Raw genomic sequence first — 14,351 nt, forward strand, 5'->3', positions numbered from 1 at the left:
TGTTAAAGACTTTCACAGGCACTTTCCATGCATTTGTCCTCTGTCAGCAGCAGTGATGCGGAATATATGAGTATTTGATTGGCCTGTTTGGATCTGTGGAATTGTCAGTCTAGTGGTAGCTGAATGTTATTTTACAACATACAGAATAGATGAATTATTTAATCTGTTTAATCTGTGCTTTCATGTTCTGTAAACCACAGACCTCTTTTTTCATCATCTGTTCCTGCTTAGAACTTTGTCAGCGTATTTGCTGTATTTTTGAATACCCACATTGTTCTGGCTTGTATTCAGTGCCTAAAAATATTTGATGTTTTATGCAACTTAAAACAATCATCCGAGGGGCATTTGTGTCTCGTGCTCAGTTTAACTGGGACATGAGTTTGATTGTTACTTTTATTTTTTTTCATCTTGAGTGGTTCATTTTCCCACACTTTTTTCCAGCCTTTGTGCTGAGTTTTCTGCATTCAGGGTGAGGAGAGGGGAGCCATGGCTGGTTAGCACTTCTTTGTCTTAAGATTCTCTGCTGCCAGGGGGCATTTTAGTCAAGATCTAAATGTAACTTTGTAATTTAAAAAATAAAGACTAAACATTAATCTTCTCCCCTCATCTACTTGAATCTGAAAGACATCCAAGTGACATGGATCAGGTTGGTACTTCTGGATCAGGACTTGTCAGGAAGGATGGATACCGCTATATGTTAGTGTATCGCAGTCTAAAAATTGATATTTCCAACCTTTATGGAGCCAAACATTATCATTTCACTTCTGAAGTAGAGATTCCTGTTTGTTAAAAGTTTTTACTTCATTTACATGGTAGTGATATCAAGGAGAATTCTGAGAATTTGCAAGAGGCAAAGATTTGGTAGAGGAAGACCACTCATGCTTATAAAAAAAGTCTTCTCTGATTTCTCTGATTTTATTTAAAATGTTGAAAAAAAAATATATATATCCTAGCACCTTTATAACAGGAAAGGATGGCTACATTAATATTACATTATATCTATAGGAGGCACCAAGGTGGTTTGATTCTATTGATGTGGTGCTAATTTATTGCCATGGATAATGATGTTGGGGCAGGTATGAGTGCCTCTGGTGTTGACTGACCGTTTACGTGGCAGTACGTGGCAGGTAAGGCTGTCAAGTCACTTGTGTAAAGTACCAGCCCTGTGGAAAATGATATAAAGCCCTGATTTTTACTTCAGTGCACTCTTCCCTAAGAGACTGAGAATTATTTAGGGAGATGTACATATATCTAATATTTCCTTTTTAGTGACATATGTTTATGTACACGTGTGCGTATGTATTTACAGATGTATGACTAAGAAAGAAATAGAAAGGCAGGTCAGTATTTTTATTGAGCAATAATAAATTTCATGTACATGAAACCAGATGCCAGTATATGCACTGGTGCATTGTATTGGGTGCTTGCTAAGAGCCAGGCCAGTTCAAGTGAAGTAATTCCTATTGTCTTTACTAGGAGCTGGGTGGGGATGTCTGCCTTGTGGTAAAAAATTGTTTATCATTGCAGGATATTGTGGCCACCATGATAACACAGTAGCTGCATAATTTGAAAGGCACTCCCTAAAAGCTGTATGAAAACATTGATGAAGTTGAAAGGGCAGTTTCCCTGACCAGCTGTTCGCCCAGTTTCTGTGCCTATGCAGACTTTTATTTCTGCATCGGTAAAATGTTCTACAAAATTAATAATTTTAATATAAAATTAGATCTGAATATCCAACAGTTTGAAACAGTTTTCACAATGCATTCCAATGCGTTGAGCTGTGAACTGGGTTTAATTATATGATGACAGTTAAGTGGTGGAAGGAATGTGGGGCAAAATCCTGTTTTCAGCTACAGAGAGTAGAACAGTGAGCTTCTATGAAGGGATGAAAAGGTGGTGGGGTGTAGAGGCTGAGGGCTGCTGTGCTCTCATCCCATAGCCAAGCTCTGATAGGTTTGCTGAGGTTTAGAGGTGAGATGGATTGCTATCACTCTGAGTAAGATGGCCATAGTGGTGTGAGCTAAACCCTACACTTGGAAGTATACACTGTTTCCAAAGAAGGACAGCAGTGCCATGTGGTGCAGTACTGCGGGGTGTACAGAGATCCCCTGGCCAGGGAGCTCTGTGGTACAGCGCCTGCACCAGAAGACATCACTTTTGGGTAGCTTCAAGGGTTTGGGTGTCTTTTTAGGCTCTTAGAACACTTCTCTACCGTGAGTAGAAAGGAGCAAGCAGGGAGGATCTTATCTCCAGTGTACAGAATGAGGGCTGGGAGTGTGTTTTGGCTGATTGCCTGTCAGTGTGTTCGAAATGTTTTGTGTTTGGCCACTAAACCAGGGAGGGGAGTCTCTAGCAGTTCTCAGGCCTATGCATTGCTCTCTGCTCATCTTATTCTGTTCCTTGGGATGCATCAGATGGTCTGGGCTGGCAGTGAACCCCTTTATCACTCTGATCAGGAGGGGTAGCAGATCTGTGCATGTCAATACAAAAGCAGCTGTTCCAACGAATGCATGAGAGTTAACCAGTGATTCAGTTTTGGTGGAAGAAAAACTGCAGCAGTAGCAACATCAGTGAGTGTGGTTTTTCCACAAAACAGGAGAGAAAAGTGTGAAAAAAGGTTCCTCTGCCAGTGCTATTTAAAGTTTCACAAGTAAAGCTTTGCGTGAGGGAAGGTTTTGCACTCCATATGATTGGAACCAGCAGGTCTTGTTCAAAATGAATTGTTCAAAATGGAATTTGAAAAGGAATAGGGCTATCTACTTAATGTTATTTTGATGTAAAAGAAAAGCACATGTTAAACATGACTGGCTTAAAGGGTGGTGAGATGCAAATGAACTATAGTTGAGTTTTGCTTTGTTTTAAGCAGATCAGCTTTTACGGACTGCTAGTCAGCACTCAGATAGCAGTGGCTTTGCTGAGGATTCTTCCACAGACTGTTCTCCATTTAATCAGCTTCAGGTAAGTCTTCCATACTGTGGCTGGCATTGCATTGATTATTGTGGCAGAGCAGAGTTGTGGGGAGGGAAGAAGGTATGCTGGTGTTTGGCATCTTCTGTGACTGTCAGTCAAGGTTCTAATAAACTTCTCATTTTCAGAATTGGATCTGCACAGTCCCTTATGCTGTGTTAAAATTTTAAAGCCTTTCTGGTAGGAGAGTCTGAGTATACTTCGGCCTGGATTAAGCTCTAAATTCAGTATTTCCTGTGTGCTATTTCTGGTATATCTTTTGTTACTGGCTGAGGTTTCAGAAGCGCAGTCCATTCCTCTTGTGCATGAAGTGAGATTAAGGTGATTAATATAACTTTTCTAGTGAAAATGTGAAATTCATTTCATTTTCTTGTGTCATTTTATTTTACTTTTCAGGGTTTTTTTTTCCATATCTTTCTATATTCTTGCTAGAAGTTGACAGAAAGAGAAAACATTTTCATACTAACTTTGCTGTGTAGGTATACTGATGTTTAGTCCATCTTCAGAGTCCTATGTTTTTTCCCATTCCAGTTCCTTTGTTCTCAGTCCTGGAATTTCAAGTGATACTGACCAGAACTTTCAAGTGTTAAGGGAGGCTTTTGTTCAGCTGGATGCTTATGTGACTACACACATTTGTTCAGCAGCTTCATCTGATACTTAGCAATTATATTCTCTACCTCTTCTAACACATTCACATAGCGATGTGTTCAAGTTGGGTTCTGGCCAACTTCTGGATGAAGGCCATTGGGTAGCTTTCTGGGACCTGAATCACTATGATGCAGAATATATGGAAGTGGGAATTCAGGTATCACCAGTAATTTCATTTTAGTGGCTTTCAGCTACTGGACTTGTTTTATGCTACCGCGTGTGAGACTTTGCTCAAAATACACCAAATGTTCTAAAAGCTATTTGGCACTTACTAGGAAGAGGTTCTCATCCACCAAAGCTTGCTTCTCAGCTTTGGTACTGGGACTGTGTGCTTTTCTGTTTACTACTTTGTCTGCTGAGTGCCAAAATGGAAGCAACAACAGGACTAGGCCACTTGTCTCCCTTAAGCATCAACTTACATTTACCAAGAGTGGCGGTGAATAATGGAAATTGTGTGCATGAGTTTCTAGGATGAGCATAAAAATCTGAGATAGCAATTCTACTCTTAGCTGAGTTTGAACTATGCTGAAGTAAGTTGACAGGCATGCTAGCAGTCTCAGACTAGAGTTGCTTGCTCAGGTTACAACCTGATTAAGTGCCTGTTAAAAGTGTGTTGCATCTAAATGCCTCTTCAATGGAAGACTAGCAGAGTTTGTTTGTGCTGGCTGCAAAGTGATGAGATTTTTCTGCTTTCTATTACACTGTTTTGAAAAGATGTATTGAGTCTGTGTGAGATCTATGCCATGGAGTTGCTAGGCTCTCTTCTGCCACCAGCACTCCTTTATTCAGGACAAGTACTGATCTGACTAGAAAATAGGGATGAATAATGAGACTAGGAAAAAAGAACTTGGCATCTAGTGAAGAGAACCTGTGAGAAGATGAAGGGGATACAGAAGGGTGTACATCTTGTTTTCTTAAAAGTATGGTAAGTTAGTGCCATCTACTGTTAAATAATTGACTCTAGCAGCCTTAACATTCCTCTGAAATTCAAGAAAAAGCTGAAAAACTGGAATTGCATTTCCTTTCATCCCAATTTTGACATTAAGTGTGGGTATTCAGTAGGGAAGTTTTGTGTTAACAAAGAAATCAGGAAAATTCTCTATCCAAATACTTGAATTTTGCTTGCCTGACTTTGTAGGTAAGCAGTGTGATGGAGCATTAGTTAAGCACACTTGTAGCACATCTAATTTCACCCAAATGCTATAGTCTTCCGTTCTTTTAATGCATTTGACTTGAACACCATCTGAACATATGTAGTATTTAATACAAATTTTAATACAAATTTTAATGCAGTGTTAAGTACGTGATGACTTTCATGACTGAAATTATGTTCTAGATTGTGGAGATGGAAGTGTTGCACAACGTGCATCGTAAGTATTTGCTCTAGAATGAGCTAATAGCAGAAAGAACGGCACAAGTTCGAAATATGAAAAGCATCTCTAAATTACCCAGTTCATGACAGCTATGGCAGATTTTCAAAACTGTACTTTTTACTACATATTCTTATGAAAATGTACTTGTAAATATACCAGCCAACCATGCTGACATAAGGAATGTGCTCTGCAATCCGTATACCTCTTCTTCTCCTTTCTCATGAGTGCTTTTCCTGTCATTTATTCCCTATTAAACTAGAAGTTCACTTATGCCTATGCTCTGAAAGTGCATCCTTTTGCAATATGGAATTTAAATCATAATTTAGAATGAGAAGGGCAAGGTGTGTTAATAAAGACAGAATAGGGTAAAAGTGCTGGATTCAGTCATCAATGGAGGCTAGCAGACTAGTATTAGATTCCCAGTCTTGAACAATTCCACAACTTGGAACAAGCTGAGCATATCGCAAACTGTTTTTCCTATTCTTGGAATCTCACTACAATCCAAAATTCTCCCCACTTCTTTGTGTGCATTCCCTAATACCATCCTTCGTTTCAGTGCTGAGTATGAACCTTTTTGGAAGGGAGATGCCACATACCTCCAGTCTGATAACCCTTTGCCATTGCTATCTAAAACATATACTTTCATTTTACTGCTGCTACATTTATTCTTTTGCAGTAATATTTACTGTCAAATCAAAAAAGAGTGTGAATGGCTTGGCTACTTTTTCTTTTCCCATCCTCCTTTTGAGTGCCATACTTCAGAATGCTTCTAATCAGTCTGAAACTATGGTTTCTTCATTCTTTCATTTTCACCTGCTGTACCAACTACATTTTTGATTATTTCACCATAATACCAAATTAATATGGACTTAGGCTGTTAGCCTGATTCCTGAGAAGACAGGAGCTGAGTCTCCAGTTCTTTCTCTCATTTGCTGCCTTGAATCTTTCCTAGGTTCAGGAGTCTTTGCAAGGCATGGGAAGCAGTGCTGACAGCTGTGACAGTGAGACAACTGTGACATCACATAGTGAAGAACAGAAGACACCAATAGCCAAAGAACGGCCATGTTTCAATAAGTTTGAGGAGGAAGAAGAGGAAGAGGAGGAGGAGGATGACGATGAAGAGGATGATGACTCTCAAGTAGAGAAAGGAAGGGTAGAGGCATATTCTGAAAACCTAAGGAAAGACGATAAAAGAAATTGTGATTATGAAGCTGAACAAAATAATGGAGAAGAAAGTAAGTCATCTCATGTATTTAAGATGGTTGGAGGAGAGGGCAGCTCTAAAGATGAAGGTATTTCCAGTGAGCAGAAAGAATTGGAGCTTCTGGAGGAAGGCAGTGATGAAAGCGATCTTGATAATGCCACCACTTTTGAGTTTCCTCAGTACCAAACACATCATATCCTTAAGTCACTGGAGTCTCTGGAAGGTGACAGCTCTTCCCCATCGTCCTTGGACAGGGTTCATGTTGCTTTGCAAAGAGCTCGGATGAGAGTCGTCAGTACATCTGACTCAAGGGCTGGGCGCTCCTTCTTGAAGTCAAAAGATCTCCTGAGGAAACAAAGACAGTGGTTGGCTGAATCAGGTTATCCTCTAAGGCGATCTCAATCTCTCCCGACTGCATTACTGAATCCAGTGAAAGTGGTGTCCTCTGTGAATGTCCAGTTAACTCCAGGAAAAGAGACTCTGTGTGGTCCTCCTTCTTTCACCTACAAGTACACACACATGGAGGAAGATGAAAAACTGACTTCTGAGGGTGACAAACAGGAAGATAAAGCAGCTACCAGTCAGCCTGTGTGCAAATCCACACTATTCATTGCAACTTCATCCTCTAAAAGAGAAGTGCCCCAGGCTGAGCTCAGGAGACTGTCCGAGGCATCCAGTCCCACCAGGGGACAGAGCTGCCCACTACACACCCCAGCACACATGTCCCAGTCAACGTGCTCCCTGCACTCCCTCCCGGCTGAGTGGCTGGACAGGCCACTCTGTGAGCACATGAGGACACTTAGCACCCACAGTGTCCCGAGTATCTCTGGTTCCTCCCTCAGTGCCTTGCTTTCACCTTTCAGCTGTCCCTTTTCTCCAAGGCACTCTGGATATTCTCATCGACCTCATGCCATCAATCCACCCTCCACTGTGGAAATGCAGCTTCGCAGAGTCCTACATGACATCAGAAACTCTCTGCAGAACCTCTCACAGGTAAGAGAAAGCAAATGAGCTTATTTTATTTTTATAAAAATAAAATGATAGCCCAAATATTCTTTTATGTAGCATATGAAATCGAAGAAAAAAAAAAACAAAACAATGCATTGTGCCTGTTAGGTTTGCTACTTCTTTCTGTTTAAAGTGGTCACCAAGTGTCCAGTGCACCGCTACTTTTTTGTATTGAATTTGTTCATGTTGCACTTGATCCAGATCATTAGTTAACTGATTTTTTTTATTTTTTTGTGGTTATTCTTACATATGAGGAAGGAGCAGTCTATGCCTCATAAGCAGTTATTTTAAAGCAATAGTCGTTAGCTTTAGATATGAAAATACTTATCGCCTTTAATGGTGCTTTAGCCTGTCACTTCTCTTTGATGTACTTTCTTGGATAACAGTTGGATAACTGATAGATTTCTTTTTCATTACAAGTCCTGTGACTTCACTAATGATATAATTATAATTGATATAATGATTAATGATGATCATTCATTCAACTTAATGTTTCTGTGCTGGTTTATGTCAGTATTGAGCATGTTCAACTCTGGAGCCAGCAGTGTAATCTTGAGGTTATCAGCCTTTTATTAAGAATTGATTTTGTCACAGTGTGTGAAATTTTAGTGACTGTATGCATCTTCTCAATAGTCAGAGAAGAAACATTTTAGAATGTAAGCGTATATGTGTACATAGTTTGGTCCAAAAATAATGCCTCCTATTTTCTTCATGGAAACTGCAACAGATTAAAAAGAACACAATAGCACTGTTTGGTAGAAAAAAAATTCTCAGCTGAAAAACACTTTTGCAATATGGCCACCACTGTTGGCTATGCATTTTCAGCAGCAGTGAACAAGAACCTGCATGCTGTGCTCGTAAAAATCTACATGGCCGTCCGGAATGCAGCTTGTCTTTCACATCACTGTTGCTACTGATGAAAAGCACCACCCACCTCCTCACTGTGCCAACATCTGCTATTTGGTCTCTATAAATGTTCAGCAAGTGTTGATGAATGACATTGGGTTATTTCTTTCCACATGGAGGAATTCAGTGACACATCTTTGGTTCATACACACTTGCATGTCAGACACCATTTTGTCAGATTCTACTGCCGTCTGTCTCATGGCAGCAAAATGTAATGGAATATTGGTGGGAAGGTTCAAGGTCTGCTTCCCTATCACCAACAACCGCCTCTTATATCGTGGGCCAACGCAATAAAATGGGAGCGTTACTTTCAGAGCAGCCCTTGTATATGTATTTTTGCTGGCTTCTGTGATGTCTTCTGCTCTTTTCCTTTTATTAGCAATCGTCTCTGCTCCACCGTCTCTATACTGCTATTGTCTGAGGTGGTAATCCAATTTAGGAGCCTGCAAGCTTCTGTGGAGTGGCTCTATGGACAGAGCACTTGCAGACCCTGCCTGTTAATATGTGAATACATGACAGTTATGCAGTTGTTTTGTTTTGGTTTGGTTTTTTTAAACTTCAGTGTCTTCTGTGCCATTTTTAATCAAGGACAATCATCTGCTTTTCTGCACCCTACTGCTGGTGGTGGGCAGTAGTGGGCTGATTTTAGACCTCCTGTTCTTCTGTTTGTGTTGTCCCTTGTCCAAAACCTGAGGCTAGTCATGCCTCAAGTTTTCTGAGCTGGCCCCGCTCAAAGTAGCCAACAGCATGCCTGGGAGGAAGCAGTTGCAGAACTTAACTTTCTTTATAAAATTCACTTGTGTGTATAAACTGCAGTCTTGCTGTGTGTAAGGGTAAAGTTGCAGGATGCTAGCTGAATCTGCTGAAAAAGAAAACTATATTACATCCAGATCTTTTGTTCGTGCTGGTTCAATAAAAATAAAGTTCCATTAGTATTAGAGGGCGTAATAACTCCTTGCCCTGCTTCGAGTGATTTGTCTACACCAGTCCCATTCTGGGGGATGTGTTCCTTTTTGGTACTGAGTTTTCTGTGGAAAAACTGTTGTTTTCAATACATAGTTTCCTTGTGCTGTTTTTCTCTACAGCCAAAATTGAATTTGTAACACAGTGTACTCAGCTTCTTGTAGAAAAATAGGAGATATTTCAACTACACAATCCTGTGTTTTTGGAAGAGGTAAGGAAGAGTAGATTTGTTCCCAAACAAAGAAAACTGGGAGAGGAAAAACAAAGCATGTCCTTGATGTGATCATGTTTGAACAAAGCTTCTTTGAGTGAATGGACATGCTTCAAATTTTCCATGGTGTGTCAATAGTTCTTTTGAATTCTTTCAGAATTATATTGGACAAGCCGTCTTTTTCATGTTTGAAAAGGTACACATTTTTGCTGTTTCCCCTGTTCTTTGCTGTGCCACATTTCTACGTGTAACAGCCTCTGTCTTTTATCTGATTGCTCCAGATGTTGATGCAACATGCAAATAGAAATTCTTCAACAGTCTTGTTCTCATGGGAGGTCATTAGCATGCAAGGGTCTTTGGATGTAGGCAATAAAAAACAAACACAAAATCAGCATATACAAAAAAGAAACAAAAAAACCAACTACTGAGTGCGGAGCAAAATCCCACAGCAAATGACTGTGATCATCATTGAAAATGGGACAACTTTCATTTACTCAGATCTGTTTTCCATTATGCTCTTTTTGACTTTTTTGTCAGCTAAGGCAGTTGGGACTACTGGATTTTCAGTAGTCTGTACCAGGCATTTTCTGCACCGACGTCTAAGGCAGAGAACTTACCTTTTGTTCCTACTTATTGTATCAGACAGGGTTAATTTTTTTTCCAGCTAAAACTTGTTTGCGTTACAGAACTTTGGTGCACACTCTAAGAGTTGGCACTGCCATTTTGCTGAGTTTCCTTTTCCTGCTGCAGTGCTGACATTGAGAGCAGAAATCAGAGGCCAGAAAGACTGTGTTTTAACATTGGCTGCTTTTGGACTATTTGAGCATTTGAGAAGATGAGTTCGTGAAGGAGACTGATGCTCCTGTTTCAAATGTTTTTTTCCCATAGCATCCAGTGATGAGAGGTCAGGATCTTTCAGCTGCCACTGGTTACACTACTCAGAGATCATCCATTCTACCTCTCTATGAAGTAAGTGACACTTTACACGCACTGGCAGTCAAAATAAAAAAGAAACATCATGTATGTATGTACTGTAGTTTGTGCTATCCTTGGGCAGTTCCCCATCTTCAGAGAGATGACTCTATCCTGCGAACAGTGTCAAAAACAAATCAATCTAAATACATGGAAATAGTTTCATGGATTTATATGGTACAGCTGAAAATGTCTTATTGAATTCATATCTCATGACACGTAATGTCTATGTGCTGAAGTTGCAGAGGTTCTGAGCAAATGTAGTTATCGACTCCATACTTTATTTTTTTTCCATATAAGGTTGTGGCTTTTTTTTTTTAATTTCTTTTCTCTATTGTTTTTTTCCTAAGAATACTTTCCAGGAGCTGCAAGTGGTAAGGCGAAACCTAAATTTATTCAGAACTCAAATGATGGATTTGGAATTGGCTATGCTACGTCAACAGACAACGGTTTATCAGCACATGACAGAAGAGGAAAGGTAAAATTATATTTAAAAAAAATAAATACTTGGGCACTCATTTATTTCAGAAGAGCAGATCATCTCTTTAAGAAGAGCAATAAAATCTATGAGTTTCAATTTGAGGAGGGTTGGAACTGAGTTTATGCAAGAAAACCCATGTTTACTCTCATCCTTACACCTCTTCATTCTAGAGTTTGTTTTCCCTGTGTTTCTTCTAATTCCATTTCTTATTAATTGGTATTTGTTTCCTCACTTCTGCAGAGTGATTCTACATCTGTGGATTTTAAGGATTTTAAGTGTCATAGGATATGTGAGCACAGGATATTTGAGAGGAAAAGTCTTAAGCACTTTCAACTTGGATTTTTCTCCTTCTTCTCTGTATAGATGTAAATAAATAAATAAAAATAACATCGTAGCATTCAGATACTTTTCCAATGTGCAGTGGCCACGCAGCAGGGTACAGATGGCATTCATTATTCTGGCTATGTTTGTTGACCGTGGGTTGCAGCAGCTGATGTGGAACAATATTTGAAATTGCTAATTTATTTACTTCAGTTGAATCAGCTCATCACTGACTATAAAGTAAATATAATTTAGATCTGTTGGCCTTCTTTGACCATTCTTTCTGGGTCAAACTGTATCTTCTGCTTGGAAATTCAGAACTATGTGAGAAGAAATGTGATTACTGCTCTGTTCTGTGATTTGGGTTCTTTGTGCCATTGTTCTTTTCATAATGGATTTTGTGCAGGTATGAAGCTGATCAGCTGCAGAGTTTGAGAAAGTCTGTCCGCATGGAGCTGCAGGAGTTAGAGATGCAGTTAGAGGAACGTCTGCTTGCATTGGAAGACCAGCTGAGAAGTCTACACATGTCTTCCCCTTACAGACCTCAGACACACATAGTAAGTGTTATTTTTTGCATTGCATGTTTTCTCAGTGTAACATGCATCAGTGTAAAGTTAACAACTCTTAAGTGATAAAATTCTTATTGTGGAATGGCATCTGGGAATCTAATGACAATTTGTGTATTATTGGGTTGTATTTTAATTTTCAGTGTCTTAGCGTGATAGTGAACAGAGGGATTTTCTTGCTCTTAGTGCGTGTCAATACATACTTTTGGGATTTCAGAGTCTGAGATTTCAGGCTTCTTTTGCCAGTGCTTTCTTGTTCCGGTAGGTAGTGCTGTTTTGGTAGGTAGTGCTCATGTCTGAAATCTTCCTGGGATGGTTCTGATTTCTTTGGAGTTCTCCTATGCTAACTTACTTGTGAAAAGAGAGCGGTGACAAGAAAAGCAGTGTTTCTCTCCCAAGAAACAGTGTGTGTTTCCCTCTAGCTCTGCCTAACCGTGGACCAAAAAAACAGGAAAATCCAGTTGTCATCTTCAGGTCTCTTCCTCCATTGCCTTTTGGAGCTCCTTCAGCTGAACACGTGGCTCCCAGCCAGATGGGGAGTAGTTCTGCTTGTATAGACACTCCACTAGCAGCTCAAGAGCAGTGGGGAGTTGCCGGGGGGGGAGGTTACTGGTGTCTGTTTATTGGTGGTGTGGCAATATACTTTCTCTTTTTTCACTCAGCAGAAGACTGTTCCTCTTTTTCTGCTGCAATTCTGTCATCAGCCAAACAAAAGAAGCACAAACAGAAAGCGTCATGTGTTTTTTATGGATCTCATTCCTCTTTCTTAGCCAGTCTCCTTCTGTAGAAGGAACACAGGCCACATCTTCCTCTTCAATATTTTGTCATGGGAAAAGAAAAAATTGAAACCCAAGAACAGGAAAATATGGCATTACTGCGAGTCCAAGCCAAACTTGCATTCTTTGAACCATATAATATCTTATTTGTAAACCCTTTTATAGAAGAGGGCCAGCTTTAAAAATGACTGAAATAAATTTTCACCAACCAGCTTTGCTTCCTGGTTCCAAGTTTCTGCTGTTACAGAAAGTAGTCTGAGACATGGCATGTTTATATATTAGATTACAGCAGCTCTGCAAAAAATCCCCAGTGTATTAACCTGGCTTAATTTTTTAGGGTATGTATGGCAGCAGAAGTGCTGATAACCTATCGTGCCCTTCTCCACTGAATGTCATTGAACCAGTAAGTAGTGTGCTGTATGCTTTATTAAGAAAACAAAGAAATTAATACTTTTCTGGTTGTGTTTCAAATGTTTTTTTAATATCTTTTTTTAAAAAAGTCACAAGAGATTAACTTGAGACATAGCCCTGGAAATAATCATTTGAGTATTTCTCTAAAGAACAGTTGCATTTTCCTTAAGAGTTAATCATAGCTGTAAGAAGCTGTGAAGTATTATTTGTTTTTAAGAGGAATATGAGGAAGTGAGATGTTTGTATTTAGTTGGCATAATGTCTTTGTTGTGAATTTTCTAGGGAAAATTTTATTTTTCTGTGAAGGTTATGCTAGGAGTCCAGAGTAAGCCCCTGAACCACTGAAAACAAGCAGCTCAGAGACTGCAGAGGGAGTGGAAAAAAAAAGAACAAACTTGAATTGTTTTAGTAAAGAAAAACAAAATCAAGCCTTTACGTGTGCCTCTGTCAGTGGCCCTGGCAGGATGTATCCATATTGCAAAAGTCAGTGGCTTGGGGATCTGCCACAGTTCTTATTTATGTTGGCTTTCAAAAATGCCCATTCCTTTTTATGATCCTCTTTGTTGCAGTCGTAAAGTCAAAGCATATATTTATTTTATAGCCATATTTGTTACATGGAGGGAATGAGTAAGTGATTGAATAAATAACAAGAAAGCGTAGCTATGTCTGTATGTGACTTTTTTATGTGCTTATTCAGGACTGTTTCTTTTCTCAATCCTTAGGTCTCTGAACTTATGCGAGAGCAATCATTTCTGAAGTCTGAACTGGGTTTAGGACTGGGAGATCTTGGACTGGAAAATCTACCAGTCGAGGGTACGGAGTCTGTATTCTCCCATGGAAACTCTGATTCCTCCTCAGTGTGCTCCACTGCAAGTAGAAAAGCTGGTGTTGGATCCTCTGAGCTAACAGGAAAGTCTAAGAGTCAAAGCAAGAAGTTATACAGAGCTTCTGTTGCCTTAACACCAACTCCCCCAGTGAGAGCAGGCACTGGACAGCAGGTGGAAAGCTCTGAGGAGTTGGCAGACTCCAAGCCAGAGATGGAGCACAAGCTAGAGAGAGTCACTCTGGTGCCTTCGTTTGATGAAATCCACAAAAGCGTGGAGCAGGAAGAGCTGCAGCAAGTCATACGGGAGGTGAGGAGAGAAGGGTTGAGATCTAAAATGTTTGAATGGCGTTTACTGAAAATTAAAGACAAACTGTGTAATTTGTTGCCACTGGACATTTCTATTCATTTGCCAGCCAAGGCTCCATACTCTTCCTGTCCTGTTTTTAAAGACTTGGAGCTTTTCATAAGGTGTCTGTGCCACAATTCTATCCTCAAGTAAAGCAGTAGAATTTTTTTCAATAACAGTGGTTTGTGTGTAAATGAAGAGCAAGTTGCTATTATAAATCCAGGCAAGAAAAAATTTACCATCTCTACTACTTGGTTTAGTATCAGTATTTCAGATTCCCAAGTAAAAATTTCTGATTTGTTTGCCTGCTAAAATGCCAGTTTGGATTAAATTTGATTGATGAAATACTGTTTCTTAAAACTCTGTAGTAAA

General features: G+C 39.6%; 1 protein-coding gene across 1 annotated transcript in view; it reads left to right on the plus strand.

Annotated features, from left to right (window-relative positions):
• ITPRID2 (ITPR interacting domain containing 2) overlaps nt 1-14,351 on the plus strand; it is a 40,151-nt gene that overhangs the window by 19,054 nt on the left and 6,746 nt on the right. Inside the window, exons 10-16 of the mRNA XM_042874584.1 lie at nt 2,867-2,958; nt 5,941-7,185; nt 10,169-10,249; nt 10,603-10,730; nt 11,461-11,611; nt 12,734-12,799; nt 13,530-13,940. Coding sequence (XP_042730518.1) covers nt 2,867-2,958; nt 5,941-7,185; nt 10,169-10,249; nt 10,603-10,730; nt 11,461-11,611; nt 12,734-12,799; nt 13,530-13,940 — 2,174 coding nt within the window. The remainder of the gene's footprint in view (nt 1-2,866; nt 2,959-5,940; nt 7,186-10,168; nt 10,250-10,602; nt 10,731-11,460; nt 11,612-12,733; nt 12,800-13,529; nt 13,941-14,351) is intronic.

Source organism: Lagopus leucura, unplaced genomic scaffold, assembly GCF_019238085.1.
Source record: "Lagopus leucura isolate 7727_CA_CO unplaced genomic scaffold, USGS_WTPT01 Super-Scaffold_100012, whole genome shotgun sequence".
Taxonomy (NCBI): Eukaryota; Metazoa; Chordata; class Aves; order Galliformes; family Phasianidae; genus Lagopus; species Lagopus leucura.